At 43.3% G+C, this 27,813-nt stretch overlaps 1 protein-coding gene across 1 annotated transcript in view; it reads right to left on the reverse strand.

Annotated features, from left to right (window-relative positions):
* The window catches only part of skor2 (SKI family transcriptional corepressor 2), a 53,668-nt gene that overhangs the window by 12,505 nt on the left and 13,350 nt on the right, over positions 1–27,813 (reverse strand). The window contains exon 7 of the mRNA XM_067982272.1: positions 21,176–21,255. Within this exon, the coding sequence (XP_067838373.1) occupies positions 21,176–21,255 (80 nt within the window). The remainder of the gene's footprint in view (positions 1–21,175; positions 21,256–27,813) is intronic.

Here is a 27,813-nt window from a genome sequence, read left to right on the forward strand (position 1 = left end):
TTTGTAACAATACGCTCTAATAAGCATGTTTATGATTCACATCCATCATGCCCTCAGTGTGTTGAACACTATCTTACTACCAATGTGTATGAGGCAAGAAGGACCCTAGGGGTCAGTACTAGGATCACTGCTTTTCTTGATATGTATTAACAACTTGGACTTGGGTGTACAGGGCACAATTTCCAAATTTGCAGATGACACAAAACTTGGAAGTGTAGTGAACAGTGAGGAGGATAGTGATAGACTTCAAGAGGTGGACATGTGGCAGGTGAAATTTAACGCAGAAAAATGCAAAGTGATACACTTCGGTAGGAAGAACGAGGAGAGGCAATATAAACTAAAGAGTACAAATCTAAAGGGGGTGCAGGAACAGAGAGTTCTGGGGGTATATGTGCACAAATCATTAAAGGTGGCAGGGCAGGTTGAGAATGCAGTTAAAAAAGCATACAGGATCCTAGGCTTTATAAATAGAGGATAGAATACAAAAGCAAGGAAGTTATAATGAACCTTTATAAAACACTGGTTTGGTCACAACTGGAGTATTGTGCCCAATTCTGGGCACTGCACTTTAGGAAGGATGTGAAGGCCTTAAGAGAAGATGCAGAAAAGATTTACTAGAATGGTTCCAGGGATGAAGGACTTCAGTTATGTGGATAGACTGGAGAAGCTGGGGTTGTTCTCCTTAGAGCAGAGAAGGCTGAGAGGAGATTTGATAGAGGTATTGAAAATCATGAGGGGTCTAGACAGAGTAGATAGAGAGAAACTCTTCCCATTGGCGGAAGGGTCAAGAACCAGAGGACATAGATTAGCAAAAGAACCAAAGGTGACATGAGGAAAAACTTTTTTACACAGCGAGTGGTTATGATCTGGAATACACTGCCTGAGGGGGTGGTGGAGGCAGATTCAATTGTGGCTTTCAAAAGGGAATTGGATAAGTACTTGAAGGGAAAAAAAATTGCAGGGCTATGGGGAAAGGGCAGCAGAGTGGGACTAGCTGGATTGCTCTTGCAGAAAAGCAGGCACGGGCTCGACGGGCTGAATGGCCTCCTTCTGTGCTGTAACCATTCTATGATTCTAAGAAAGAAGAAAAAGAGAACTCACATTTATAAAGTGCTTTCTGTGTTCTCAAGACGTTCCAAAGCACTTCACAGAGAATTAGTTACTTTTGAAATACAGCCAATGTTATATAGGCAAATGCAGCCGCCAATTTGTACACAGCAATGTCTTATAAATTAGAAATGAATGAATGTCCAGATAATCTGTTTTTGGTGGTTTTTGTTGAGAGAGGAATATTGGCCACGACATCTGGCGAACTCCCCTGCTCTTCTCTGAATAGTGCCATGGGATCTTTTACATCCACCAGAACAGTGTGGTTTAATGGCTCACCTGAAAGACAGCATTCTGACAATGCAGCGCTCCCTCAGTACTGCACTGAAGTGTCAGCCTGGATTATGCGCTCAACTCTCTGGAGTGGGACTTCAACCCATGACTTCCTGATTCAGAGGTGAGAGTGCTACCAATTGAGCCAAGCTGAACTTAATATCCTTCCACAATATCCTTCACAACCTCTTCCTTTCCCTGCAAGTCTCCCTTCCAATAGAGCTTAAGATGAAGGGAAGCAGTCAAAGCTTCACATGATATTTAATTGCTCTTTTCCTGCACCTGTCATCGCTCCCCTTAGGGAATGCTTACCGACATCTGGTTTAGATTCCATATCGTGACAAACAGAGGGCCTTCAAAATGTCTACTTTATTCATGAAGGTGAAAGTGGCCCATAACCAATGTCGGAGAACAGCCACAGGTGATGCCCCCCCCCCCCCAACATCTGGCCTCTCCCCCCATATGAGAAGAAGCCCATGAACTCTTGAACGTTCTTATAGAAGAAGCAGTAGGAGATAGGAAGTATGAGGAGAAGTGGTATATGCAGGTTGGTCATACAATTTATCTTCTCATTTCTTCACCTCCTACGGCACACATAATCTATCTTCACAAAACACTATGAATACCTCATGTTATACCTTATAATACAACTGCACTGGCCATGGTGCTGCTCATCTATCCAAGCTCATCTCTCTTTGTGTGCCCTTCTTAGTGTGTCACAGCAACAAGCCAGATGCTGTCTGGTGATGTGACCTCCCTGCATTCCTGCTCCTCATTCTCCTCTTCCTCTAAGTAATAAAATAAAAAGAATCCTCTGTGGAATGTGAAGGGAAAAAGGGAAACCTTAGAGCACAAGACAGAAAGGTCAACATAGCTGCAAGCTTCTTGATGAAAGAAAGTCCTAAATATTAATGGAAATGGTCATTCAGCAGCAGGCTCCAGTGAAGAAATATGTTTAAATCAACTTCCACCTGTTAGCTGCCACCTGCTGAATGCCTCTTATATACTGGTGTTCTCAGCAGTAGGCAGGTCAGAGGTGCTAACCGGAAAATCTGATGTTTGACGTCAGGGCAACATTTAAATGTAATTTAAAGGTGGGCCCCAGAATTTGGACAGGCATATCTGACCTCTTACCTCACTTCCGTCGGAAATTGCAAATCATATTGTTAAGGGCAGAGATGCAGTGCAATTCTCACTGCCCCATTTCCTGACCCTAAACCACCTGAAATCAGGCAGTAAACAAGCTGAAAAATCCAGGGTATAGAATGTTATCAACACATTAAAAAAAACATATTATTCTACTGATAATCCACACAGTGAAGTTCTGTGTTTATTGCAGCTGTTTGATCAAGTAAAACATATTTTTCTGGGATGAATGACCAAGATAGAGAGAAAACAAAGAGGAGCTAAGATGGAGATTCTTAAGGAGAAAAAGATGGAGAACATGAAAGATGAAGATAGAAAGAAACAGTGAAGCAGAAAGAGAGATTATAATTGACAAAATGAGAGGAAACAAAGTGAAATTGATCTGAAGATTCTGAAGGGCCATGAGAAAGGTGAACAAAGAGCTGAAAAGCTGGAGAATCTGAAGGCACTGGCTACAAAATCAATAAGGTTCCAATATTTAAAATATTATTATGCCATTAAAAGCACTGTAACCTTACTGATTTTACGGCTGTGTGTGTGATGAAGCTGTGAGCTGATGGAGCAGCTTGTAGCTTGATCTTGCTGGCAGGAATCTTAATTGCTGAAATCAGAGCTGCCATTTGTGAAATTGACAAGAGCAGTTCGAGGATAATATTTTGGCTCAGCCTGTCATAAAACAAAATTGCAATGATATTTTTTTAGTAGTTCTTGTCACTTTTTGATTGTTTTCAACAAAAATACTTATTTCACTGAGATTGATCTTATCATTAAAAGCTGTCAAATGAAAACTACTACATTGGTCTCCGGATCAACTAAATTAGATCACCACAGATCTGTTCGGATCACAGATCAGTTGTAATTAACAAAGGACTCGAGTCACATGTCTGCAAAATTGACAAACTCTTTAATTACTTGTTCACAGGGTTGCCAGCTCTGGGCATATTCCTGGAGGTTTCATCACATGACTTCCTGCCTCCAATCACTCCACCCAATCGAACAGCCTCTTTTCCCACCCCCAATATTGAATTTCCAGGAGGATCGAGCTGTGGAAGACAGGAGCAGGGGGGTCATCGTCACAGGAGGCAGCCTCCTGACCAAGAAGGAAAGCAAAGAGGGAAAGGAAGTGGAAGAAGAGCCTGGCATCATGCCCAGCTTGGAATTCATTGAGGTATGGCGTAGAAGATGAAGCTAAGGCCCTTATGCAGAAGAGAAGTTTCAGGGTCAAAAGGGAAAGGTCAGAGAGGATGGTGAAAATATGGCAAACAGGAATCCAGACAGAAGCAAAGTTAGAAAGGGAGATGGGGTCAGAAAGAGTGAAGGGGGACAGGTTTTGGGGGAATTGGCTGACATACAAGAGTTGCTTGAGCCTCTGGTCCTTGCTAACCTGAAAGAAAATGTTCTCTAGGTGGGTAGAGGGGAACTGCATGGGGGGTGGGGGTGAGGCCTGAGTTTCTTCTCATGGTGGAGAGGGGTTCACTGTTTCGTCAATGGAGAGGTGGTTCAGGAATGACAGTTGCTGGGATTCTACTTACTGTTCACCAGTGGCTTGATCTGTTTACTTAAATCTTCTGTTCACGTGGGGCACTTTAAACATGCATGGCTTTCCACACATTCCGAGTTCATTAATGTCTCTGTTGTTTATGAGGCCATTAAGTGAATCTTTTTTTTTTGGCAAATGTGGGGGTAGAGAGAGACTGTTTTATGAAGGTACCTGCTAATTTTAGGAGGGCCAATCTTAAAGATCAGTTTACAGTACAATGAGGCTGCCATGGGGGCCATTTAAAAGCAAGTCAGCTACTGACCGCTCTTTATTGTCTTTGGGGCTATTTGGGATTTTAATGTTTTGCCAGTTTGACATAGTTTGAACTGATAGATGGGTTTCAAAGATCATTTGGGGAAGGATTTGTGAAAATAAAAAGGATAAATGCTACTTCTGAATATCTGGAGGGGGAGAGGAGAGCTAAAGCAGCCCATCACGGTTTGAACTGACAGTTAATCGGAGGCAATAATTAGAAGTGAGGAAATAGATGCACTAGAGATAATGGAAATATAGCTTCAGACAGGACAGGATTGGCAATTAAATATTGTTGGCTATAATGTATTTGGAAATGATAGGGAAGGAAAAAGGGGTGGTGGGGTAGCTGTGTTAATTAAACAACTTAACGGCAGCAGCAAGAAACCACATAACTATCAAAGAGATAGAAACAGAATCGATATGGATTGAGATAAACAATAGGAAGGGATCGGTCACACTATTAGGGACATACTATAGATTACCAAATAATGGAAAGGAGGTGGAGGGAGAAATATGTAGGCAAATATATGAAATGAGTAAAAAGCACAGATTCATAATCATGGGGGATTTCAACTACTTCCAAATAAACAGGCAGGAAGAGGGAGTGAAAGGGAAGAAGGGAATGGAGTTTTTACAGTGTATACAAGACTCTTTTCTGACCCAATATGTAAGAAGTCCAACAAGGGAGGAAGTACCGCTAGACCTTGTATTGGGAATTGAACCGGAGCAGATAAGAGAAGTAAACGTGGGAGAACATCTAGGGAGCAGTGATCACAGTATAATAAGGTTTAAGATAATGATTGAGAAAGATATAGATTGGTAAAAAGCCAACTATGAGAAAATGAGGATGGAGCTAAGGAAGGTAAACTGGAGAAAAATATAGAAATAGAACAACAGTGGGCAATAGCGTTCAAGAGAAATATATTCCACTAAAAAATTAGAACAAACTAGTCAAGAATGAGATGTCATGGATAAATAGAAGTGAGGATAAAAATGAATCTAAAGAAAAAGGCATGTGCAAAATACATAAACAATAAAGGAGAGTATGACCAAAGGGAATATGATGAGCTTAAGAAAGATGGAAAAAAATAACTAGTAAGGCAAAGAGGAAATATGAAATGAAAATATCAAAGAATATAAAAATAAATAGTAAAGTGAGTAGTCTATAGGCATGTAAGTAACAAAAGAAGAATTAAGATAGTGATAGGCCCACTTAGGAATGAGCAAGATAAACCCATATGAGATGATACTGAAATGGCAGGGATACTGAATACTTTGCCTCAGGTTTCACTGAAGAGTCTAAGAAAGAGGAAATGACAACAGTAGAAGAAGTCAAAAGGGATATTACAACAATTTAAGATAGAAGGCAAGAAGATACTAGACAAACTAGCCAAATTTAAGGAGGACAAGACCCCAGTTCCAGATGGATTGCACCTGTGGATACTCACAGAAACTAGGGAGAAGATAGCAGAACACAAATATCCATGAATAATTAGCACTAAATTGCCAAGTTCATTAAATGAGGACTGGTTGTGTGGGAAATGGAAAAAATATCACATCGATGGAAGGATGGCACTTTCCAGAAGTTGGGGCTGAGGAACATTGTTTTGGGAAGAGAAGAGCAAGCTTTATTCTGCATCTAATTATGATGTACTTGACCTGGAAGTGCTTGATGCTGACACTGAATGCCTAAAATGGGACACCATTCTATTTACCAGCAATAAAAGGAACAAATAAAATTGGCCAGAGTTTCGGAATGCTATCCAGTGACCTCGATGGAAGTGCTCATGTGCAGACGTCTGGTGAGGAATCAATCATAGAATCAGAATCGTAGAAAGGTTACAGTATGGAAGGAGGCCATTTGGCCCAGCTAGTCCCACACCCCCGCCCTATCCCCGTAGCCCTGCAAATTTTTTCCCTTCAAGTACTTATCCAGTTCCCTTTTGAAAGCCATGATTGAATCTGCCTCCACCACCCCCTCGGGCAGTGCATTCCAGATCCTAACCATTCGCTGCGTAAAAAAGTTTTTCCTCATGTCACCTTTGGTTCTTTTGCCAATCACCTTAAATATATGTCCTCTAGTTCTTGACCCTTCCTCTCAATGTTCTCTGTTCCAAGGAGAACTTCCCCAGCTTCTCCAGTCTATCCAAGTAACTAAATTCCTTCATCCCTGGAATCATTCTAGTAAATCTCTTCTGCACCCTCTCTGAGGCCTTCACATCTTTCCTAAAGTGCGGTGTCCAGAATGGGACACAATACTCCAGTTGTGGCCGAACCAGTGTTTTATAAAAGTTCATCATGACTTCCTTGCTTTTGCAATCTATGCCTCTATTTATAAAGCCCAGGACCGCATATGCTTTTTTAAACCACTTTCTCAACCTGTCCTGCCACATTCAACGATTTGTGTACATATACCCCCAGATCTCTCTGAACCTGTACCCCTTTTAGAATTGTGTCCTTTAATTTATATTGCCTCTCCTCATTCTTCCTACCGAAATGTATCACCTCGCATTTTTCAGCGTTAAATTTCATCTGCCACCTGTCTGCCCATGCCATCAGCCTGTCTATATCCTTTTGAAGTCTATCACTATTCTCTTCACTGTTTATTAAGCTTCCAAGTTTTGTGTCATTGCAATTTTTGAAATTGTGCCCTGTACACCCAAGTCCAAGTCATTAATATATATCAAGAAAAGCAGTGGTCCCAGCAGTGACCCATGGGGAACACCACTGTACACCTCCCTCCACACTGAAAAACAACCGTTCACCACTACTCTGTTTCCTGTCACTTAGCTAATTCTGTATCCGTGCTGCTACTGCCCCTTTTATTCCACGGGCTTCAATCTTGATGACAAGCCTATTATGCGGCACGTTATCAAATGCCTTTTGAAAGTCCATATACACGACATCAACTGCATTGCCCTCATCTACCCTCTCTGTTACCTCATCAATAAACTCTATCAGGTTAGTTAAACACAATTTGCCTTTAACAAATTTGTGCTGGCTTTCCCTAATCAATCCACACTCGTCCAAGTGACTGTTAATTCTGTCCTGGATTATCATTTCTAAAAGTTTCCCCAACACTGAGGTTAAACTGACTGGCCTATAGTTGCTGGGTTTATCCTTACACCCTTTTTGAACAAGGGTGTAACATTTGCAATTCTCCAGTCCTCTGGCACCAACCCCCGTATCTATGGATGTTTGGAAAATTATGACCAGTAACCCTGCAATTTTCACCCTTACTTCCCTCAGCAACCTAGGATGCATCCCATCCGGACCAGGTGACTTATCTACTTTAAGTACAGCTAGCCTTTCTAGTACCTCCTTTTTATCAATTTTTAGCCCATCCAGTATCTCAACTACATCTTTCTTTACTGAGACTCTGGCAGCATATTCTTCCTTGGTAAAGACAGATGCAAAGTACTCATTTAGTACCTCGGCTATGCCCTCTGCTTCCATGCGTAGATCTCCTTTATGGTCCCTAATCGGCCCCACCCCTCCTCTTACTACCTGTTTACTGTTTACATGCCTATAGAAGACTTTTGGATTCCCTTTTATGTTGGCCGCCAGTCTATTCTCATAGTCTCTCTTTGCCCCTCTTACTTTCTTTTTCACTTCCCCTCTGAACTTTCTATATTCTGCCTGGTTCTCACTTGTGTTATGAACCTGACATCTGTCATACGCCCCTTTTTTCTGCTTCATTTTACTCTCTATCTCTTTTGTCATCCAGGGAGCTCTGGCTTTAGTTGCCCTATCTTTCTCCCTCGTGGGAATGAACCTAGACTGTACCCGAACCAGCTCTTCCTTAAAGGCCGCCAATTGTTCAATTACAGTTTTGCCTGCCAATCTTTGATTCCAATTTACCCGGGCCAGATCTGTTCTCATCCCACTGAAATTGGCCCTCCTCCAATTGAATATTTTTACTTTAGAGTGGTCAATGTCCTTTTCCATAGCTATTCTGATACTATGATCGCTGTCCCCTAAATGTTCCCCCACTGACACTTGCTCCACTTGGCCTGCCTCATTCCCCATAACCAAGTCCAGCAATGCCTCCTTTCTTGTTGGGCTGGAAACGTTCTGGTCAAGAAAGTTCTCCTGAGCACACTTCAAAAGTTCCTCCCCCTCTTTGCCCCTTATACTATTACTATCCCAGTCTATATTAGGATAGTTGAAGTCCCCCGTTATCACTACTCTATGGCTTTTGCACCTCTCTGTAATTTCCCTGCAAATTTGCTCCTGTATATCTTTTCCACTGGTCGGTGGCCTATAGAATACACCCAGTAGTTTAATGGCACCTCTATTGTTTCATAACTCTAACCAAATAGATTCTGTCCTTGACCCCTCCAGGACATCCTCTCTCTCCAGCACTGCACTATTCTCCTTAATCAATACTGCAACCCTCCCCCATCCTTTCTTCCCTTCCCTATCTTTCCTGAACACCTTGTATCCAGGAATATTTAGTACCCAATCCTGCCCTTTCTTGAGCCAGGTCTCTGTTAACGCCATGACATCTATTCCCATGTGGCTATTTGCGCCTGCAGCTCACCAACCTTGTTTACCATGCTTCGTGCATTTACACACATGCACTTTAAACCAATCATAGACTTTCTTATAGTCTCTCTTAGTCTGATCCCACCTAATACTGTACTATATCTTGCTCTAGTGCTAATTTTCTCTCCCAATCCTTTGTGCACCTTGTTTCTCTTTTCCAAAGCTACATCCTGGTGCCCACCCCCCTGCCAAATTAGTTTAACTCCTCCCCCCCCCCCCCCCAACAGCACTAGCGACCCTCCCCGCAAGGACATTGGTCCTAGCTCCGTTGAGGTGCAACCATCCACCCTGTACAGGTCCCATCTCCTCCAGAACTGGTCCCAATGCCCCAGGAATCTAAAGCCCTCCCTCCTGCATTCATCTGCTCTATCCTCCTATTTCTATACTCGCTAGCGCGTGGCACTGAGAGTAATCTGGAGATTACTACCTTTGAGGCCCTACTTGTTAATCTCTTTTCTAACTCCTTAAAATCTGCCTGCAGGACCTCATTCTTCTTTCTGTCTATGTTGTTGGTACCGATATGGACCATGACCTCTGGCCGTTCACCGTCCCCCCCACCCACAGAATGTTCTGCAGCCACTCATTGATATCCTTGACCCTGGCACCAGGGAGACAACATACCATCCTGGAATCACGTCTGCGTGATCATGTTTGACTAACTCATAAAGAACGAAAAACCACACGTGTGCAGTACTGAAGGCTATTGGCACCCATGGAGCAGCAGGAGCTGTTGCCTTCAATGAGAAGGTGAAAAATTGAGAAATAAAATATTTATGTCAGATAAATTCAGTGCAGACAGCTGTGATTAAAGGGACATGGATTGAGGAATGAGTGCTGTACTCCTATTTTCTGAGCTGCTAGTGTAGGATTGGTGATTTTCTCTGATAATGACTACAGCATGTGTGTATATTTTTGTTTCTACACACACAAATATATACATATATATTTTACTCCCACATCTCAAGACAATCCACTTGCCTTCATTGCAGTTATTGGTATATGACAGGCTTTATTTACACTCCTAATTAATTAGGAAGTTGCACAAAGAGGATTTAAATACATTTTAATAATAACAGTAATATTAAATACACCCAATATTTAAAGCCAAAATATTTCAAGTGATAGAGGATACTCTTATTTAACCATTAATAAATTAAGCAGGCAAAAGCAAGGGAAGGATTGGATTAGAGGTGTTGTTTCCTAGCCAACAGTTGGCACCTCTGTGTTTAAATTGCTGCCTTCCTTCTTGAGCCTAATGCAATTCGAGTCCACAAAACAAGAGTTGAGTTCGCAGTACAGGTATTTCTTTCAGAGGATCATTGAACGAGTCAACTGATGGGCTTCCTGAAGTCCACACACACGTGCATGCGCTCACACACATACACGTACACTGTTCTTCATTAATCCGTTGGATTCACAGACTTTCTTTACATAGGTTTACCAACCTCATTAAAGTGGGTACACTAATCTCCTCAAAGTGGGCTCACCAATCTTCTTGGAGTGGTTTTAGCAATCTTCTGTAAAATGTTCTCAGCAATCTTCTTAAGATGGGGTCACTAATACCCTTAAAGTGGACTCGCCAATCTTCTTAAAGTGGACTCGCCAACCTTCTTTATATGACAAAATATCTAAATGTAAGCACCACCAAATTGTGAAGCAGTTAATAGTGGTTCTTTGTGCTACTAATAAAGTTTGAACTACTTTTTATGTGTCTTGGGGAATCATTGGTTTGTATATTATCTTTCGTTGAGTTTGATTATCCAGAGTTCAGATTATGCCTCGTCTTCAATCCTTTGTCTGATCTTCCTTCTGATGCTCAAGGTTTGCACGTGGAACTTTGCTCTGTCTTACATCTTTGCTCACATCTTACAAATGACGTGCACTTCGCCATATGTTTCTGTATAATACAACATAAGACACAGTAAATGTAGAATACAAACAAACTACTTTATAATAACATAGAAAAGAATGGAAGAAGAAGGGCTCATGGAACTAAGTGAAGGAGCTGCTTCCAACAGACCATGTGCAGTTTGCTCTTCCCCAATATACTTACACAGATTGTCATTCATCTCATTGCTGTTTGCAGGACATTGCTGGCGTAGATTGACTGCTGCATTTCCCTACACAACAGCAGTCACTTAATTTCAAAAAGTAATTCATTGCGTAAAATGCTTTGCGATGCTTCGAGGATGGTGGATGATAACTCATAAAAACAATTCTGCAGTGTGTGAAAGGCTGCTGATGCCCTGAATTCAATCTGTTTATGTTGTGGCCACCCTGAAGAAACTAAGTATAGGCAAAACTGTACACACCATGGCTCAAACAAGGCATTCACAACTCTACATTTGTGTATGTGAATGGCAAGGTAGGTTCAAGCCAGCAATGTAAAAACATTATTGGTCTTTGGAGGGACAGGAGATGGTCAGAACAAACTGGTTGGCTCCAGCATCCTGTACCACTAACCATTTAAGTTTGCCACCAATGTCGCTCAGCCTCCAGAGGAAGGGACTGAAGCAACTTGCAAGCTGAGGTTCTCTGCCTCCAGAGATTTACATACTCTGAAAATCAACCTGCTTCCTAGGGAGTGTTATAATATAAACTAGATATTAATGTGTACCGTTAAACCTTCCAAGATGAAAAAAAATCATGAAATATTGAGTGAATTCAAGGATATTATGTTAACATTACTCAACTCTGACTCAGTTTATACAGTAGGTTTATGACAAAGAGAGGCTGGAGAGACAGAGGGGCAGAAATTAGTCCTTATTGTGCCCATTTTCCAGGTGGTAAACAGGAGCAAAAATGACCAATTTGGCCTTGGCCGACTTTCGAGTGGGCTCTTTTACAACAACAACTTGCATTTATTTAGCGCCTTTAAGAAAGTAAAATGTCCCAAGGCGCTTCACAGGAGGGTAGTCAGACAAAAATTTACACCGAGCCAAAGAAGGAGTCATTAGGACGGGTGACCAAAAGCTTGGTCAAAGAGATAGGTTTTAAGGAGCGTCTTAAAGGAGGACACAGAGGTGGAGAGGGTTTAGGGAGGGATTTCCAGAATTTAGCACCTAGACGGCTGAAGGCATGGCCACCAATGGCGGGGTGAAGGAAGAGGGGGAGAGGCACAAGAGACCAGAATTGGAGGAACACAGAGTTCTCAGTGAGTTGTAGGGCTGGAGGAGGTTACACAGATAGGGAGGGGCGAGGCCATGAACATGAGGATGAGGCCATGAAATGGGCTGAATGGCCTCCTTCTGTGCTATAACTGTTCTATGATGCTATGAGGTGTTGCCGGAGCGGGAGTCAAAGTAGATCAGCGAGCACAGGGGTGATGGGTGAACGGAACTTGGTGCGTGTTAGGATACGCGAAGCAGAGTTTTGGATGAGCTTAAGTTAATGAAGGGCCTAACACCTGTTTAAGTCAAGGGCAACAGGCACATGGGAACAACACCACCTGCACGTTCCCCTCCATGTCACACACCATCCCGACTTGGATATATATATCGCCATTCCTTCATCGTTCCAGGGTCAAAATCCTGGAGCTTCCTTCCTAACAGCACTGTGGGAGAACCTTCACCACACGGACTGCAGTGGTTCAAAAAGGCGGCTCACCACCACCTTCTCAAGGGCAATTAGGGATGGGCAATAAATGCTGGCCTTGCCAGCGACTCCCACATCCCATGAACAAATAAAAAAAAAAGAACCCCTCAGTAGAATTTGTCAGCGCTGAGCGGAGCATGTTTTGGTGGGATTGCTGCAGCCCAACAAGCGGCTGCCACCGAAAAGTAAATATTTTTTTACTTACCCCTTGAGGGTCACTGCCGGTCCGCGATCGCTCCCCTCCTGTTCTTCTTCCCCCCACCTCCCAGGATCTACCATACGACCATTGTTAGCGAGGCAAGTTACCAAATTGGATTGGGCCACACAAACTGCAATTATTGAAATGAGGCCCAAGGCCCAATTTCAGGCCAGCCCTTGGGCCTCCCCAGTTGAGGCGCGTGCTGAAAGCGCACCATCAATTATGCGCTCCAAAACAGGCCATAACAAATTTCTACCCCCAGGGACAGAGTGGTGGAGTGGGCTAGGCATGCTTGACATTGGGACTTGGGTTGATGGGATGAAAGTCTTTTCTCTCTCTCCCCTCTCTATCTGCTGGCTGTAAGTGCCCAGTGTGAAATGATTCTTAGCAAACTTAATTCAGTTCCCCATGGTCGTGTGTTCACAACATGAAATTAGCCACCTGTACTGACCTGAAACTTCAGTCCAGTTCATTATCCGTTTAACTTTTATTCAGCTGTGTGCTGAGCCTTTCTTTCCTCACCAAGCTTGCTGCATATGGAATCTGGAAGAATGGGAGAGAGAGAGAGACAATGGATTAGGCACAGTATAATGAGGAGGTTACCAAAAAGGTGGATAGAGGAGTGTCTATGGATGTTGTCGATATGGACTTCCAAAAGGTATTTGATAAGGTTGTGCACAAGAGATCGCATGAAGAATTGAGAGTGCATGGAATTGGAGGTAACCATGTGACATGGGTTGGTAATTAGTTGGGAGGTAGGAGATAGAGAATAGGGAAAAGGAATGTACTCTGATTGGCAGAGTGACAAGTGGTGTTTTTCAGGGATCTGTACCGGGGCCTCAGCTTTTCACCATATACATATATATATCAATGGATAAAGGAATAGAGAGTTGTTATCCAAGTTTGCAGATGATGCTAAATTAGAAGGCATAATAAGTTGTGTAGATGGGAGAAGTGAGTGGGCAAAACTGTGGCAGATGGAGTTCAATGTTTGGAAGAGTGAGGTCATCCACTTTGGATCCAAGAAAGACAAAGTGGAATATTTTCTTAATAGTGAGAGATTAGGAGCTGTGGAGGAGCAAAGGGATTTGGGTACCAGGTACACAAATCATTAAAAGCTGGAGCGCAGGTACAAAGAGTAATCAAAAAGGCTAATAGAATGTTGGCCTTTATCTCAAGGGGCTATACAAAGAGGAGGAAGTTATGCTTCAATTGGTCAGATCCCATCTCGAGTACTGCGTTCAGTTTTGGACACTGCACCTCAGGAAGGATATATTGGCCTTAGAGAAGGGTATAGCACAGATTCATCAGAATGATACCAGGGCTTAAAGGCTTAAATTATGAGGACAGCTTGCATAAACTTGGATTATATTCCCTTGAGTTCAGAAGGTTGAGAGGTGATCTAATTGAGATGTTTAAACTGATAAAAGGATTCAACAGGGTAGATACAGAAAAGCTTATTTCCTCTACTGGGGGAATCCAGAACAAGGGGGCACAATCTTAAAATTAGAGCTCGGCTATTCAGGAGTGAAATCAGGACGTACTTTCTCACACAAAGAGTAATGGAGGGGGACCAACACCTCCTCAGATTGGGCGCAGGCCGCCCTACTGCTGAATCGGTGTGCTTTGCACTCGTTTTATAGAGTAGTGGAAATGTGGAATTCTCTCCCCCAAAATGCTGTGGATGCTGGATCAATTGAAGTTTTCAATACTGTGATTGACGGATTTTTATTAGGTGTAAGGGTATCACGGGATATGGATCAAAGGCAGGTAAATGGAGTTGAGCTACAGATCAGCCACAATGTAACAGAATGGTGGAACAGGATGGAGAGGCTGAATGGCCACAGTCCTGTTCCTATGTATAACCCTGCTTAACATGGGTAATGTGCTGCTTCACTGTCTGAGAGAATGCAAAATGTTTAGGGTTCTATCAGTATGTTTCTATTAGAGTGGAACAGGACAATAATAGGCCATATTTTGTAAAGCAGACCTCCAGGCTATCTAATGGTGCTTTTACATTTCGTACTTCGAATTACATTTCATTGGTCTACGATTCTGCTGCCAGGAAAGGGAGCCGGTTTTAGTAACCTAAACACTGAGAGCTGGTGCATAGGGTCCACTCATTTACAGTCCGACCTATAAAAGCTGTAAATGTAAAAACACTTTAAGGATGGCATGTCGCATGCAAAAAGGGAGAAGAAGAAAAAGAGAAAAATTATATTAACTCAATCTTTCTCAGGACCTTAAGAGTGGAAATCCTTACTTCTCCCAGTTTGCCCTTCCTCATGGAAGTTTTTAAATCTCGAGCATGGTGTCATTTAATCACTGCTTCCTGATTTACCTCATCTTGCCTTTTACTCTTTCCAACCTTGGTTGTGAGCTTCACCTTGGTTTCTCATTAGAAGAAGCGCCTATAAAAACACATTTTCAGATTTCACCTATTTTATTAGCTCCTAACTGAAGGGCAATCCTTTGTTGTAAAGACGTGCACTCTGCGAAGTGAATGGAGACTGTCCTGAAACTGATTTCACTTTAGGGGGTAGAGTGTAAAACGAGTGCAAAGCACACCGATTCAGCAGTAGGGCGGCCTGCGCCCAATCTGCGGAGGCGTTGGTCCCCCTGCTAAATTCACGAGGGCCCATTTTTAAGGCTTTCCGGGCAGATATCTAAAACAGGCATTAGGCCCCTTGAATATGTAAATTACAGGCCTAATGCCTGTTGTTGGACCACTTTTCAAAATTAGTCAGTGATGAGCAGGGCAGAAGTCAGGCTCAAGATACTTCATGATTCTGTGATTGACAACAAAAGGTAAGTTATAAAAAATGTTTTTTTAAAACCCTTCCTGGGGAGCCAGGAGGAGCAGGGGTGCTGCCAAAACTCCACAGACGTCGCGATCGCCTCTAGCCCCTCCTTAGCCCGCTCCAACCCTCCCTCCTGGGACTTACCTGAGGGCCACTACTGATGTCGCATTGTCCTGACCTTGATGCTCACTTCGCCAGCAAGCTGTCTGGGGATGTGCAGCAGATGTCTGCAGCTCGCCGGTCTGACTTAAATGAATCCTGAGGCCAAATTTCGACTTGTTCTGGTGCAGGGATTGTTCCCTGCGCCCAGTTGGCGCCAGCAGGCCGGTGCGATACAATCTCTACCCCTAGGTTTCTTCCACAAGGTGTCACAGAGGAGGAAGGGTTCAGCCAGCTGTTGGGATTAGAAAGGGTATAGCTTCCTGCTCTGGTTCCAAGACAGGATCCCAGGAGTGAAACTGATGATACATCTCATCCCACCTCTCATCAAAGGCAGGAGCTTAGCATTTTCCATTGTGCAGAAAGCTATCGTTAATTCTCAACAAGGAACGAGAATTATTATTCCACAAGTACATTAGCTAAAGGATTTATAGTAATGTCAGAGACACAGCCGGAATAATGTGAGATCATCCCCTGGGACCAGATGATTGATTGTTACACTCTGGGCACCTTGTCCTCGTGCTTATTCTTCACATGTAAACCTGGATAGTGAGAGCCAGCAGGCTCATTAACCAGTGAGAGCATCAAAGCCAAGTCAAATCCTGTGTCCACACATGCACACTTTCCACCAGCTGTCATTTGATGGCTATCAAGAGCGGGCACCATAGTTGATCTTTCCTCTCGCTAGTCTGAGGATTCTGAGGCCAAGTGTAGCATCCCTAACACTGTCCCAGCTAAGATCAGCCAACTCAGCACACAACCAGGCCTGAAGCTGGAATCTTCCTGGTCTGTATGGCTTAGTACAGCACAAAGTGGTGCCTTTATCAAATGAGCCATTGAATTTTACCACCTCTCCCAACCCGCCCCAATGTTTCGATACTTTTGCTGGGGCTCAATGTCAAGTGATGACAGAAAGAATGAAAGAAACTTTGAGCAGGTGTTTATTTTAAGATAAGACTGTGAGTTCAAATCCCACTCCAGGGCATGAGCAGATGAACTAGGCTGACACATCAATGCAGTACTAGAGAGTGCTGCATTGTTCAAGATGCCGTTGTTCAGATGAAATGTTAAACTGGGGCCCGTCTGTCTATTCTAGATGCTACAGGCAGACATTAATGGTCTCAAAGCACTATATGAGCTGAGCAGGGTGTCCTGGCCAACTAACGTCACCACAAGTAGATTAACTGGTCAATCACCTCATTGCTGCGTGTGGGATCTTGCCATATGCAAAATGGTTGGTGCATTTACCTATATGACAACAATGACTACACTTCAAAAATTAATTGTAAACATCTTGTGACATTTCTGAAGATGTAGTAAGGTGCTACATAAAGGTAAGTTCTTCTCCTTGATAAAGACCTAACTCTGGAACCATCATTTTAGAAAAACAAAATCTTAAAACAATACTAAAATTGATGGAGACAATATGGGATATTCAGCGGAAGTGTGTAGAAGGAGGATAAAGTGAAATTCCCTCCAGGAATATGCAACGTCCATGTGTGGCACATGGAGTTTACCTGCTTTCCCTTTTATTCATCCTCACAGCTGTTGAAGCACTAAACAAAACCCCACTGGAGACAGCTGACAGTCAGCATGATTTCAGGAAAGCTTTGAACTCGCTTCCTTGTAATAGTTGTCATCGTCATGAAGACACCAAAATAAATGGTGGTTTCCAGGAACCTGACCTGCTCTCGGCATTTCAAGAGCAATTTTATCAACATAAATATTTATAATTTATATTTTAAAGGCATTGAGATGGACAATAAAGGGACCTTCATGTTACAAAATGCTTGTTTCCTATATTTTCCTTCCCTTTAATGCAATTGTGGTCTTGCCACCAGAGGGAGATCTTTACTTTTCTTGCTGTAGTGAAGAGAACGGGATTTGTTAAATAATAAGTACAATTTACATTTCCTTAGCTGTCCCCACACTCAGACTTCTCAGAGTACTTTACAGGACAGTGGGCCACAAGAGTGACCACTGATTAGGAGAGAGAAAGGGAAGAGAGCAATTTGGGAGGAGGCTGAAGCATAGTCAAAGACAAGGGTCTTTTGGAGGCTTTTGAAGGCAGGGAGGAAGTTGACAAGGCAGAGGTGTTGAGGGAGGGAATTCCAGAGGGCAGGGGAATAGAGGCTGAAGGAGTTGCTGGCAACAGTGAAGAGAAAGGAGCGAGTGAGCCATCAGAAGTAAGCTAGTATCAGAGGAGCGGTGGGGGTGCGATGCCATGGGGGGCTTTGAAGTGAGGACAAGGATCTTAAAGTCAGTTCTCTGGAGCATGGGGAGGCAGTGGAGGTTGGCAAGGATGAGGTGATGGGGATGCGGACCTTATTGGGAACCTCGGGGTGACAACACAGGCTATGATGATCTGGATAAGTTATAGTTTATGGAGCACGGAAGCAGGAGGCCGGCAAAGAAAGTATTGGAGAAATTAAGCCTTCAAGTGATAAAGCCGTGGATTTGAATTTCATCAGCAGAGGGGGAGAGGTGGGGATCAGTATGCCAAGGGTCTACACCTTTAGGCGTAGCCTGAGATGACAGCCTTGACAGATTGATAGTCGAACTCAGAGGCATGGAAATGTAAGAGGGAGCCAAAAAGGATAGCTTTGATTATAGCTGGAGGAAGTTTTGGCTTATGAGGTCTTGATGTCAGTTGGGCAGATCCAGATTCACATATGAAGAATATAAGAAAAAAATTCAAGGATGAGAATGTGCTATTGATGCTCTAGTAACCCGCTAATATCCCAATTCTACAAACTCAGGATCCAACCTCATTTTAAGTAGCCCCTATACTTTTGTCCCTACCACTTTACCTGGCAGACTATTCCAGACATTTCACACTCTTTGAGTACTTAAGTTCTTCCTAATGTCCTGCCTTACTTTGAAGCAATACTCTAGGTTTGCCTGATCTGTAGGGATGAGGGAATGACTGGATCATTGACTCTGAATGCTGGGAGTACCTGTGTCCGATAGATGCAGGTACAGGTGGCCCCTCCCCCATCGTAAAGAGTAGGTGGGTGCTCTTTAAGCTTGGTTGCAGTCCACCTAGTAGAAGGTACTCTGAAGATAATAACTGTGAGGACGGCTCCGGGAAACCACCTCAGCTACTCTTCCATAGTAAGTGGCTCAAGAAACTCATGTGTGAGTCTTGAGTTAGGACCTGGCCTAGGACCATGGACGGACCATTTATACAAATTGCTCAGCAGATGGTAAAAGCTGCTGCGAGACCAGTTCTTTATCATTCATGTATGCTCTGGAAATACCTGAATACTGGCACCAAAGTTGCAACTTTCTTTCTTTTGCAAACTTACAAACTGTACTTCACCATTGTTCAGGAAGTCAAACTCAATTGCTGGTACTTCACTGTCAAAATGTACTTCTGTTGTCTGCCCCTGGTAGCTCAATTTGATCGCTGGTCTGCATTGAATTAGCTGATCTCAGTCAGGTTGTGCATGTGGATGACACTGGAGGACAAGATCAGATGTGGCTGTGACCCCCTCCCTTCCCCGCCCCCCCCCCCCCCCCAATCAAACAGCCTTCCAACGCTCACTATGTGGACTCACAGATGAAAAAAGGCTACCTGAGCAAAATACTGCAGCATGACTGGTGCCTGTGGAAAGGATCCCGCCAGAGAAAGGAGGAGAAAAGCTGTTAGAAACTTGCTGCTGTTTTACACAAGATTGGGGACTTTCTTTGAAAAATTCATTGAATCTCATTGAAAGTAAATCAATGATGGGGTGTTTTTCTTTAAAAGATGGAATCTGCAAAAAAACAAAACCTGGCAGATAGTCATGTGATCAGGTGGTACCTATTTCCTAGAAAATATGGTATTTTTGTTCATATTTTAAGCATGGGTTACAAATTTTCAGCTAAATTTGCTTCTTTACAGATAATCTGTATTGAAAAAAAAGGTTGTGAGGCAAGGGTTATTGTAGTGGGTTATTGCAGTGGGTTACCTCTAGACTCAACTATTCCAATGCTCTCCTGGCTGGCCTCCCATCTTCCAACCTCCATATACTTGAGCTCATCCAAAACTCTGCTGCTTGAATCCTAACTTGCACCAAGTCCTGTTCACTCATCACCCCTGTGTTCGCTGACCTACATTGGCTCCCGGTCCAGGATCGCCTCAAATTTAAAATTCTTATCCTTGTTTTCAAATCCTTCATGGCCTCGCCCCTCCCTATCTCTGTAACTTTCTCCAGCCCTACAACCCTCCGAGATCTCTGCGCTCCTCCAATTTTTGCTTCTTGCGCATCCACGATTTTAATCACTCCACCACTGGCAGCTATGCTTTCAGCTGCCTAGGTCCTAAGCTCTGGAATTCCCTCCTTAAACCTCTCTGCCTCTCTACCTCTCTCTCCTCCTTTAAGACGTTCCTTAAAACCTATCTCTTTGACTAAGCTTTTGGTCATCTGTCCTAATATCTCCTTATGTGGCTCGATGTCAGATTTTGTTTGATTACACTCCTGTGAAGCGCCTTGGGATGTTTTACTACGTTAAAAAGAAACATAGAGCGGGGAAGGAGGGAAACACATACACAAGAAAAGAAAAAGAATGAGAATGTAATGTGATGAAAAGGAGATGGTTAACTGGCAAGTTGTTGTTGTTGTTGTCAATGTTGCAGTGGGTTATTGCAGGTTGTTGCAGTGGGTTGTTGCAGGTTGTTGCAGTGGGTTATTGCAGGTTGTTGCAGTGGGTTATTGCAGGTTGTTGCAGTGGGTTGTTGAAGTGGGTTATTGCAGGTTGTTGCAGTGGGTTATTGCAGGTTGTTGCAGTGGGCTATTGCAGGTTGTTGCAGTGGGTTGTTGCAGTGGGTTATTGCAGGTTGTTGCAGTGGGTTATTGCAGGTTGTTGAAGTGGGCTATTGCAGGTTGTTGCAGTGGGTTATTACAGTGGGTTATTGCAGGTTGTTGCAGTGGGCTATTGCAGGTTGTTGCAGTGGGTTATTGCACGTTGTTGCAGTGGGTTATTGCAGTGGGTTATTGCAGGTTGTTGCAGTGGGTTATTACAGGTTGTTGCAGTGGGTTATTGAAGTGGGTTATTGCAGGTTGTTGCAGTGGGTTATTGAAGTGGGTTATTGCAGGTTGTTGCAGTGGGTTGTTGCAGTGGGGTTCATGCTGGGGTCCACAAGGGATTCCCAGGTCATAATGTGAAATCTAGGTTTCTCACAGTGCACAATAGACAAGAGATCATCATTCCAAGCAAAATTTTCAAAGAAGAGTAGTGAGTTCTCCTGTGCCCTGATGAACATTACTCCCTCAACGAAAAACAGATTAACTGGTCATTCACCTTATAGCATTTTGTGGGATTTTGCTGTCTGAAGATTGACTGTACGTCAATGTAATGCATGGTCTGTGAAGAGGTTTGGGATGTTTCTGAGACAAAGGATAAAGAGCTACCTAAATGCAGTCTTTCCTTCTCAGAGAGTTCATGAGGATGGCTTGTGAGGGAAATAGAAAATATTTTGCTGATGAGATAGATGACTGCCTTCAGAGATTGGGGGCTAAGGCACGTTGTTTGGGCAGAGTTTTACTTTTCAGAACACTTGTGCTATACCTGACCTGGGAATGCTTGATGCTGACACCTGGTGGCAGAAATGGAAAAATATCAATGGAAACATTTTCAATTCCACTGCACTAGCATTCCACAATGAAATGTATAAAATATGAAAAAATTATCACAAGATAAATTTTTGAGAATTGCGCTCCCAGCACGGAGCCTCGCCCACTGGATGCACATTGGGAACTTGTGGTAACACTATCCACAATCTCCTAACGTGTTGCTCTTATGAGTGAGACTCCGCACCAAAGTGTGTCTTCATAAAATTTACTTTCACATCTTTATGATTCAATCTGTACAAGGAAATTGATAACATAACCGAAGAGGGCCAATGTTGGAACTATGCTGTGGTCAGTCTCATGAGAAAAGACAAAACAACAACAACTTGCATTTATATAGCGCCTTTAACATAGTAAAACATCCAAAGATGCTTCACGGGAATGTTATCAAACAAAATTTGATACTGAGCCACATAAGGAGATATTAGGACAGGTGAGGTAGGTTTTAAGGAGTGTCTTAAAGGAGGAGAGAGAGGCGGAGAGATTTAGGGAGGGAATTCCAGAGCTTAGGGCCTAGTCAGCTGAAAGCACGGCTGCCAATGGTGGAGTGATTAAAATCAGGGATGTGCAAGAGGCAAGAATTGGAGGAGCGCAGAGATCTCGGAGGGTTGTAGGGCTGAAGGAGGTTACAGAGACAGGGAGGGGTGAGGCCATGGAAGGATTTGAAAACAAGGATGAGAATTTTGAAATTGAGGCGTTGCCGGGGTGGGAGTCAATGTAGGTCAGTGAACACAGGGGTGATGGGTGAATGGGACTTGGTGCGAGTTAGGATATGGGCAGCAGAGTTTTGGATGAGCTCAAGTATATGGAGCGTGGAAAATGGGAGCTCAGCCAGGACAGCATTGGAATAGTCGAGTCTAGAAGTAACAACAGCATGGATGAGAGTTTCAGCAGCAGATGAGCTGAGGCAAGGATGGAGATGGACGATATTACGGAGGTGGAAGTAGGCGGTCTTGGTGATGGAGCAGATATGTGGTCGGAAGCTCATCTCAGGGTCAGATACGACGCCAAGGCTGCGGACGGTCTGGTTCAGCCTCAGACAACGGCCAGGGAGAGGGATGGAGTCGGTGCCTAGGGAACGGAGTTTGAGGCGGGGAATGAAGACAATGGCTTCGGTCTTCCCAATATTTAGTTGGAGGAAATTTTTGCTCATCCAATACTGGATGTCAGATAAGCAGTGTGGCAAATGAAAGACAGCGGAGGGGCTGAGAGGGGTGTTGATGAGGTAGGGCTGGGTGTCGTCAGCGTACATGTGGAACCTGACGTCATGTTTTCGTATGATGTCACCACGGGGCATCATGTAGATGAGAAATAGAAGAGGGCCAAGAATAAATCCTTGGGGGACTCGAGGTAACGGAGCAGGAGCAGGAAGAGAAGCCATTGCAGGTGATTCGCTGGATACAACTGGATAGATAAGAATGGAACCAGGTGAGCACAGTCCCACCCAGCTGGATGACAAAGAAGAGACGTTGGAGGAGGATGGTGTGGTCAACCGTGTCAAAGGCTGCAGACAGTTCGAGAAGGATGAGGAGGGATAATTTACCATGATCACAGTCACATAGGATGCCATATGTCATTTGTGACTTGGATAAGGGCTGTTTCAGTACTGTGGCGGGGCGGAAACCTGATTGGAAGGAACCAAACATGGAATTGCGGGAAAAGTGGGCACGGATTTGGGAGGCGACAACACGTTCAAGGACTTTGGAGAAGAAAGGAGGTTTGGAGATGGGGCAGTAGTTTGCACAATAGCAACACCTAAAGAATGAAAGAATTGCATTTATATAGTGCCTTTCACAACTTCAGGATGTTCCAAAGTGCTTTACAACCAATATAATGCTTTCGAAGTGTAGTCACTTTTGTAATGTAGCAACACCTCTGTCAATCATTAACTCAAAATGTCTGTTATAAATTTTCTTTTAAAAAAGGGTGGTGCTCTTACACTGGCTGGTACGACAAGAGACTGCATAAACAATTCTTTACATGGTGAATCACTGATCCCGGTTAGGCGACTGTTATACCGTACAGGCGTCAGTAAAAATACTGCATAGATGTCAATTGCATCCCCATAATGAGTGAAGTAAAATGAATCGGTGAGGCACTCAGGGCATACACTGAACCAACTATTAGCAAGGCCGCAAGGTGGCAGAGATTTTCTGCTAAGCCTTTCCGGGATTGACACAAAGTTCTTAAGGACATGAAAAGTATCTTAAAATCAGGGACATCTTATTTTTCTATAAAAAACTTATACAGTTTTTTTTTACTCTGACAAATGGACAAGACAGCATATATCCTGTACGTTATATACAGGATAGCATCCAATCGGGAGGGTGCTATGAACAGGATAACATAATCCCAAATCTGTTACATTCAGGATAATACACAGTCTAAAGTGTGTTATATACAACAACAACTTGCATTTATATACCGTCTTTAACATAGTTAACATAGTTAAACGTTCCAAGGCGCTTCACAGGAGCATTATCCAACAAAATTTGACACAAAGCCACATCAGAAGATATTAGGACAGGTGACCAAAAGCTTGGTCAAAGAAGTAGGTTTTAAGGAGCTTCTTAAAGGAGGGGAGAGAGGTAGAGAGGCAGAGAGGCTTAAGGAAGGAATTCCAGAGCTTAGGGCCTAGGCAGCTGAAGGCATGGCCCGCCGATGGTGGTGTGATGAATATCAGGCATGCACAAGAGGCCAGAATCAGAACGGCGCAGAGATCTTGGAGGGTTTTAGGGCTGGAGGAGGTTACAGAGATGGGGAGGGGCGAGGCCATGGAGGGATTTGAAAACAAGGGTGAGAATTTTAAAATCGAGGCATTGCCGGACTGGGAGCCAATGTAGGTCAGTGAGTACAAGGTTGATGGGTGAACAGGACTTGGTGCGAGTTAGGATGTGGGCAGCAGAGCTCAAGTTTACGGAGGGCGCAAGGTAGGAGCTGGCCAGGAGAGCATTGGAATAGTTGAGTCCGGAAAGTGTTACACGGTCATGGAATGTGTTACATGCAGGATAACACAGTTATGGAATGTGTTACATGCAGGATAACACAGTTATGGAATGTGTTACATGCAGGATAACACAGTTATGGAATGTGTTACATGCAGGATAACACAGTTATGGAATGTGTTACATGCAGGATAACACAGTTATGGAATGTGTTACATGCAGGATAACACACAATTTGAAGTATAGTACATATTGATTAATGCACAGACTGGAGTTTGTTATATATAGGAGAACACATTCTGGAGTGTGTTAGATTACATCTGCGGTCAGAGTTTCAGGAGCTAGGGAGGAAGTTAAAAAGCAGGACCTAAAAGGTAGTAATCTCTGGATTACTCCCAGTGCCATGTGCTAGTGAGTATAGGAATAGTAGGATTTTTTTTTCGTTCATGGGATGTGGGCGTCGCTGGCAAGGCCGGTGTTTATTGCCCATCCCTAATTGCCCTTGAGAAGGTGGTGGTGAGCCGTAAGACAGGTTAATGTGTGGCTGGAGAAATGGTGCAGGAGGGAGGGCTTCAGATACCTGGGGCAGGAGGGATCTGTTCAAGATGGACAGGTTGCACCTCAACAGAGCTGAGACCAATGACCTCGCACCGTGGTTAACTAGTGCTATGGGCGAGGGTTTAAACTAATTTGTCAGGGGGCTGGGCACCAGAATGAAACATTAGAGAGGAGAAGCAAGGTGCCCAGAGGACTGGGAGTGACAAATAGCACTAGAGTAAAGAATAGTTCAGGAAAAGGAGGGATCAAATAGGGCAAATGTGAGGCAGTCTAAGATGAGATTGGAGTGCATGTGTGTAAATGCACGTGGCGTGGTAAATAAGGTTGATGAGCTGCAGGCACAAGTTGCCACATGGGACTATGATATAGTGGCAATAACAGAGACCTGGCTCAAAGAAGGGGAGGATTGGATACTTAATATTCCTGGTTACAAGGTATTCAGGAAAGATAGGGAAGGAAAGAAAGGAGGCAGGGGGTGGCAGTATTGATCAAAGAAACTATTATAGCACTGGAAAAGGATGATGTAGTTGAGGGGTCAAAGACAGAATCTATTTGATTAGATTAAGGGGACATAGATTCAAGGTAAAAGGCGGGAGGTTTAGAGGGGATTTGAGAAAGAACTTTTTCACCCGAGGGTGGTTGGAGTCTGGAACTCACTGCCTGAAAGGGTTGTGGAGGCAGGAACCCTCACAACATTCAAGAAGCATTTGGATGAGCACTTGAAATGCCATAGCATACAAGGCTACGGACCAAATGCTGGAATATGGGATTAGAGTAGACAGGGCTGATGGCCGGCGCGGACACGATGGGCCGAAGGGCCTCTATCCGTGCTGTATAACTCTATGACTCTATGACTCTATGAATTAAGGAACAATGGAAGAGCTATTACACTACTGGGAGTATACTCTAGGCCACCAAATAGTGGGAGGGAGATAGAGGAGCAAATTTGTAGGCAAATTACAGAAAGATGCAAGGACTGTAGAGTAGTGATATGAGGGACTTCAATTATCCCAACATAGACTGGGATAGTAACAGTGTTAAGGGCAAAGAGGGGGAGGAATTCCTGAAATGTGTACAAGAGAACTTTCTTGATCAGTGTGTTTCCAGCCCAAAGAGGAAGGAGGCATTGCTGAATCTAGTTCTGGGGAATGAAGTGGGACAAGTGGAGTATGTTTCAGTGGGGGAGCATTTGGGAAACAGTGATCATAATATCATTAGGTTTAGAATAGCTATGGAAAAGGACAAGGAACAATCAAGCATAAAAATACATAACTGGAGGAGGGCAAATTTCAGTGAGTTAAAAAGGGATCTTGCCCTGGTGGATTGGAATCAAAAATTGGTAGGCAAAAGAGTAATTGAACAATGGAAGGCCTTCAAGGAGGAGATGGTTCGGGTACAGAGTAGACACATTCCCATGAGGGAGAAAGGAAGGACATCCAAAGTTAGAGCTCCCTGAATGACTAAAGATATAAAGGTTAAAATTAAACAGAAAAAAGAGGCTTATGACAAATGTAGAGAACCAAGCTAAATGCAGAAAGTACAGAGGAGATCTATAAAGGGAATAAGAGGGGCAAAAAGAGAGTATGAGAATAGATTAGTGGCTAATATAAAAGGGAACCCAAAAGTCTTTTATAAACATATAAATAGTAAAATGGTAGTCAAAGGAAATGTGGGGCCAAGTAGAGACAAGAAAGGAGATCTTCTTGTGGAGGCAGAGGGCATGGCTGAGGTACTAAATGAATACTTCACATCCGTCTTCACTAGAGAAGAGGATGCTGCCAATGTAACAGTAAAGGAGGAGGTAGTTGTGCTATTGGATAGCCTAAAAATAGATAAAGAGGCGGTACTTAAAAGATTGGCAGTACTCAAAGTAGAAAACGGGATGCATCCTAGGTTACTGAGGGAAGTAAGGAAATTGCCGAGGATCTTCCAATCTTCCAATGCTCCTTAGATATGGGGTGGTGCCGGAGGACTGGAGAACTGCAAATGTTACATTCCTGTTCAAAAAAGGGGAGAGGGATAAACCCGGCAACTACAGGCCAGTGTGTGATGGGGAAACTTTTAGAGACAATAATCTGGGTCAAAATTAATTAGCATTTGGAAAAGTATGGGCTAATAAATGAAAGTTAGCATGGATTTGTTAAGGGAAAATCATGTTTAACATGATGAAGTTCTTTGATGAAGTAATGGAGAGGGTTGATGAGGGTAATGCTGTTGATGTTGTGTATATGGACTTTCAAAAGGCATTTGATAAAGTACCATATAATAGATATGTATGCAAAATTGAAGCCCATGGGATTAAGGGACAGTGGTAGTTTGGAAACAAAATTGACTAAGGGACAGGAAGCAGAAAGTAGTGGTGAACGGTTGTTTTTCAGACTGGAGGGTAGTAGGATCGGCTATTTAAGACTGAGATAAGGAGGAATTTCTTCACTTAGAGGATTGTGAATCTTTGGAGTTCTATACCCCAGAGGGCTGTGGATACTGAGTCATTGAATATATTCAAGGCTGAGATAGATAGATTTCTGGAGTCTAGGGGAATAAAGGGATATGAGGATCGGGCAGGAAAGTGGAGTTGAGGTTGAAGATCAGCCGTGATCTGATTGAATGGCGGAGCAAGCTTGAGGAGCCTTGTGGCCTACTCCTGCTCCTATTTCTTATGTTCTTATACAGTGGTGTTCCCCAGGGGTTAGTATTAGGACCACTGCTCTTTTTGATATATATTAATGACCTGGACTTGGGTATACAGCGTATAATTTTAAAGTTGGCAGATGACACGAAACTCGGAAATGTGATAAACAATGTGGAGGATAGTAACAGACTCCAGCAGGACATAGACAGACTGGTGAAATGGGCAGACATATAGCAGATCAAATTTAACGCAGGAAATGTGAAGTAATACATTTTGGTAGGAAGAATGAAGAGAGGCAACATAAACTATATGGCACAATTTAAAAGGGGGTACAGGAACAGAGGGACCTGGGGTTTAATGTACACAAATCTTTGAAGGTGGCAGGACAAATTGAGAAGGACGTTAAAAAGCAAATGGATTCTGAGCTTTATTAATAGAGTA

This window comes from Heptranchias perlo, chromosome 1, assembly GCF_035084215.1.
Source record: "Heptranchias perlo isolate sHepPer1 chromosome 1, sHepPer1.hap1, whole genome shotgun sequence".
Lineage (NCBI taxonomy): Eukaryota > Metazoa > Chordata > Chondrichthyes > Hexanchiformes > Hexanchidae > Heptranchias > Heptranchias perlo.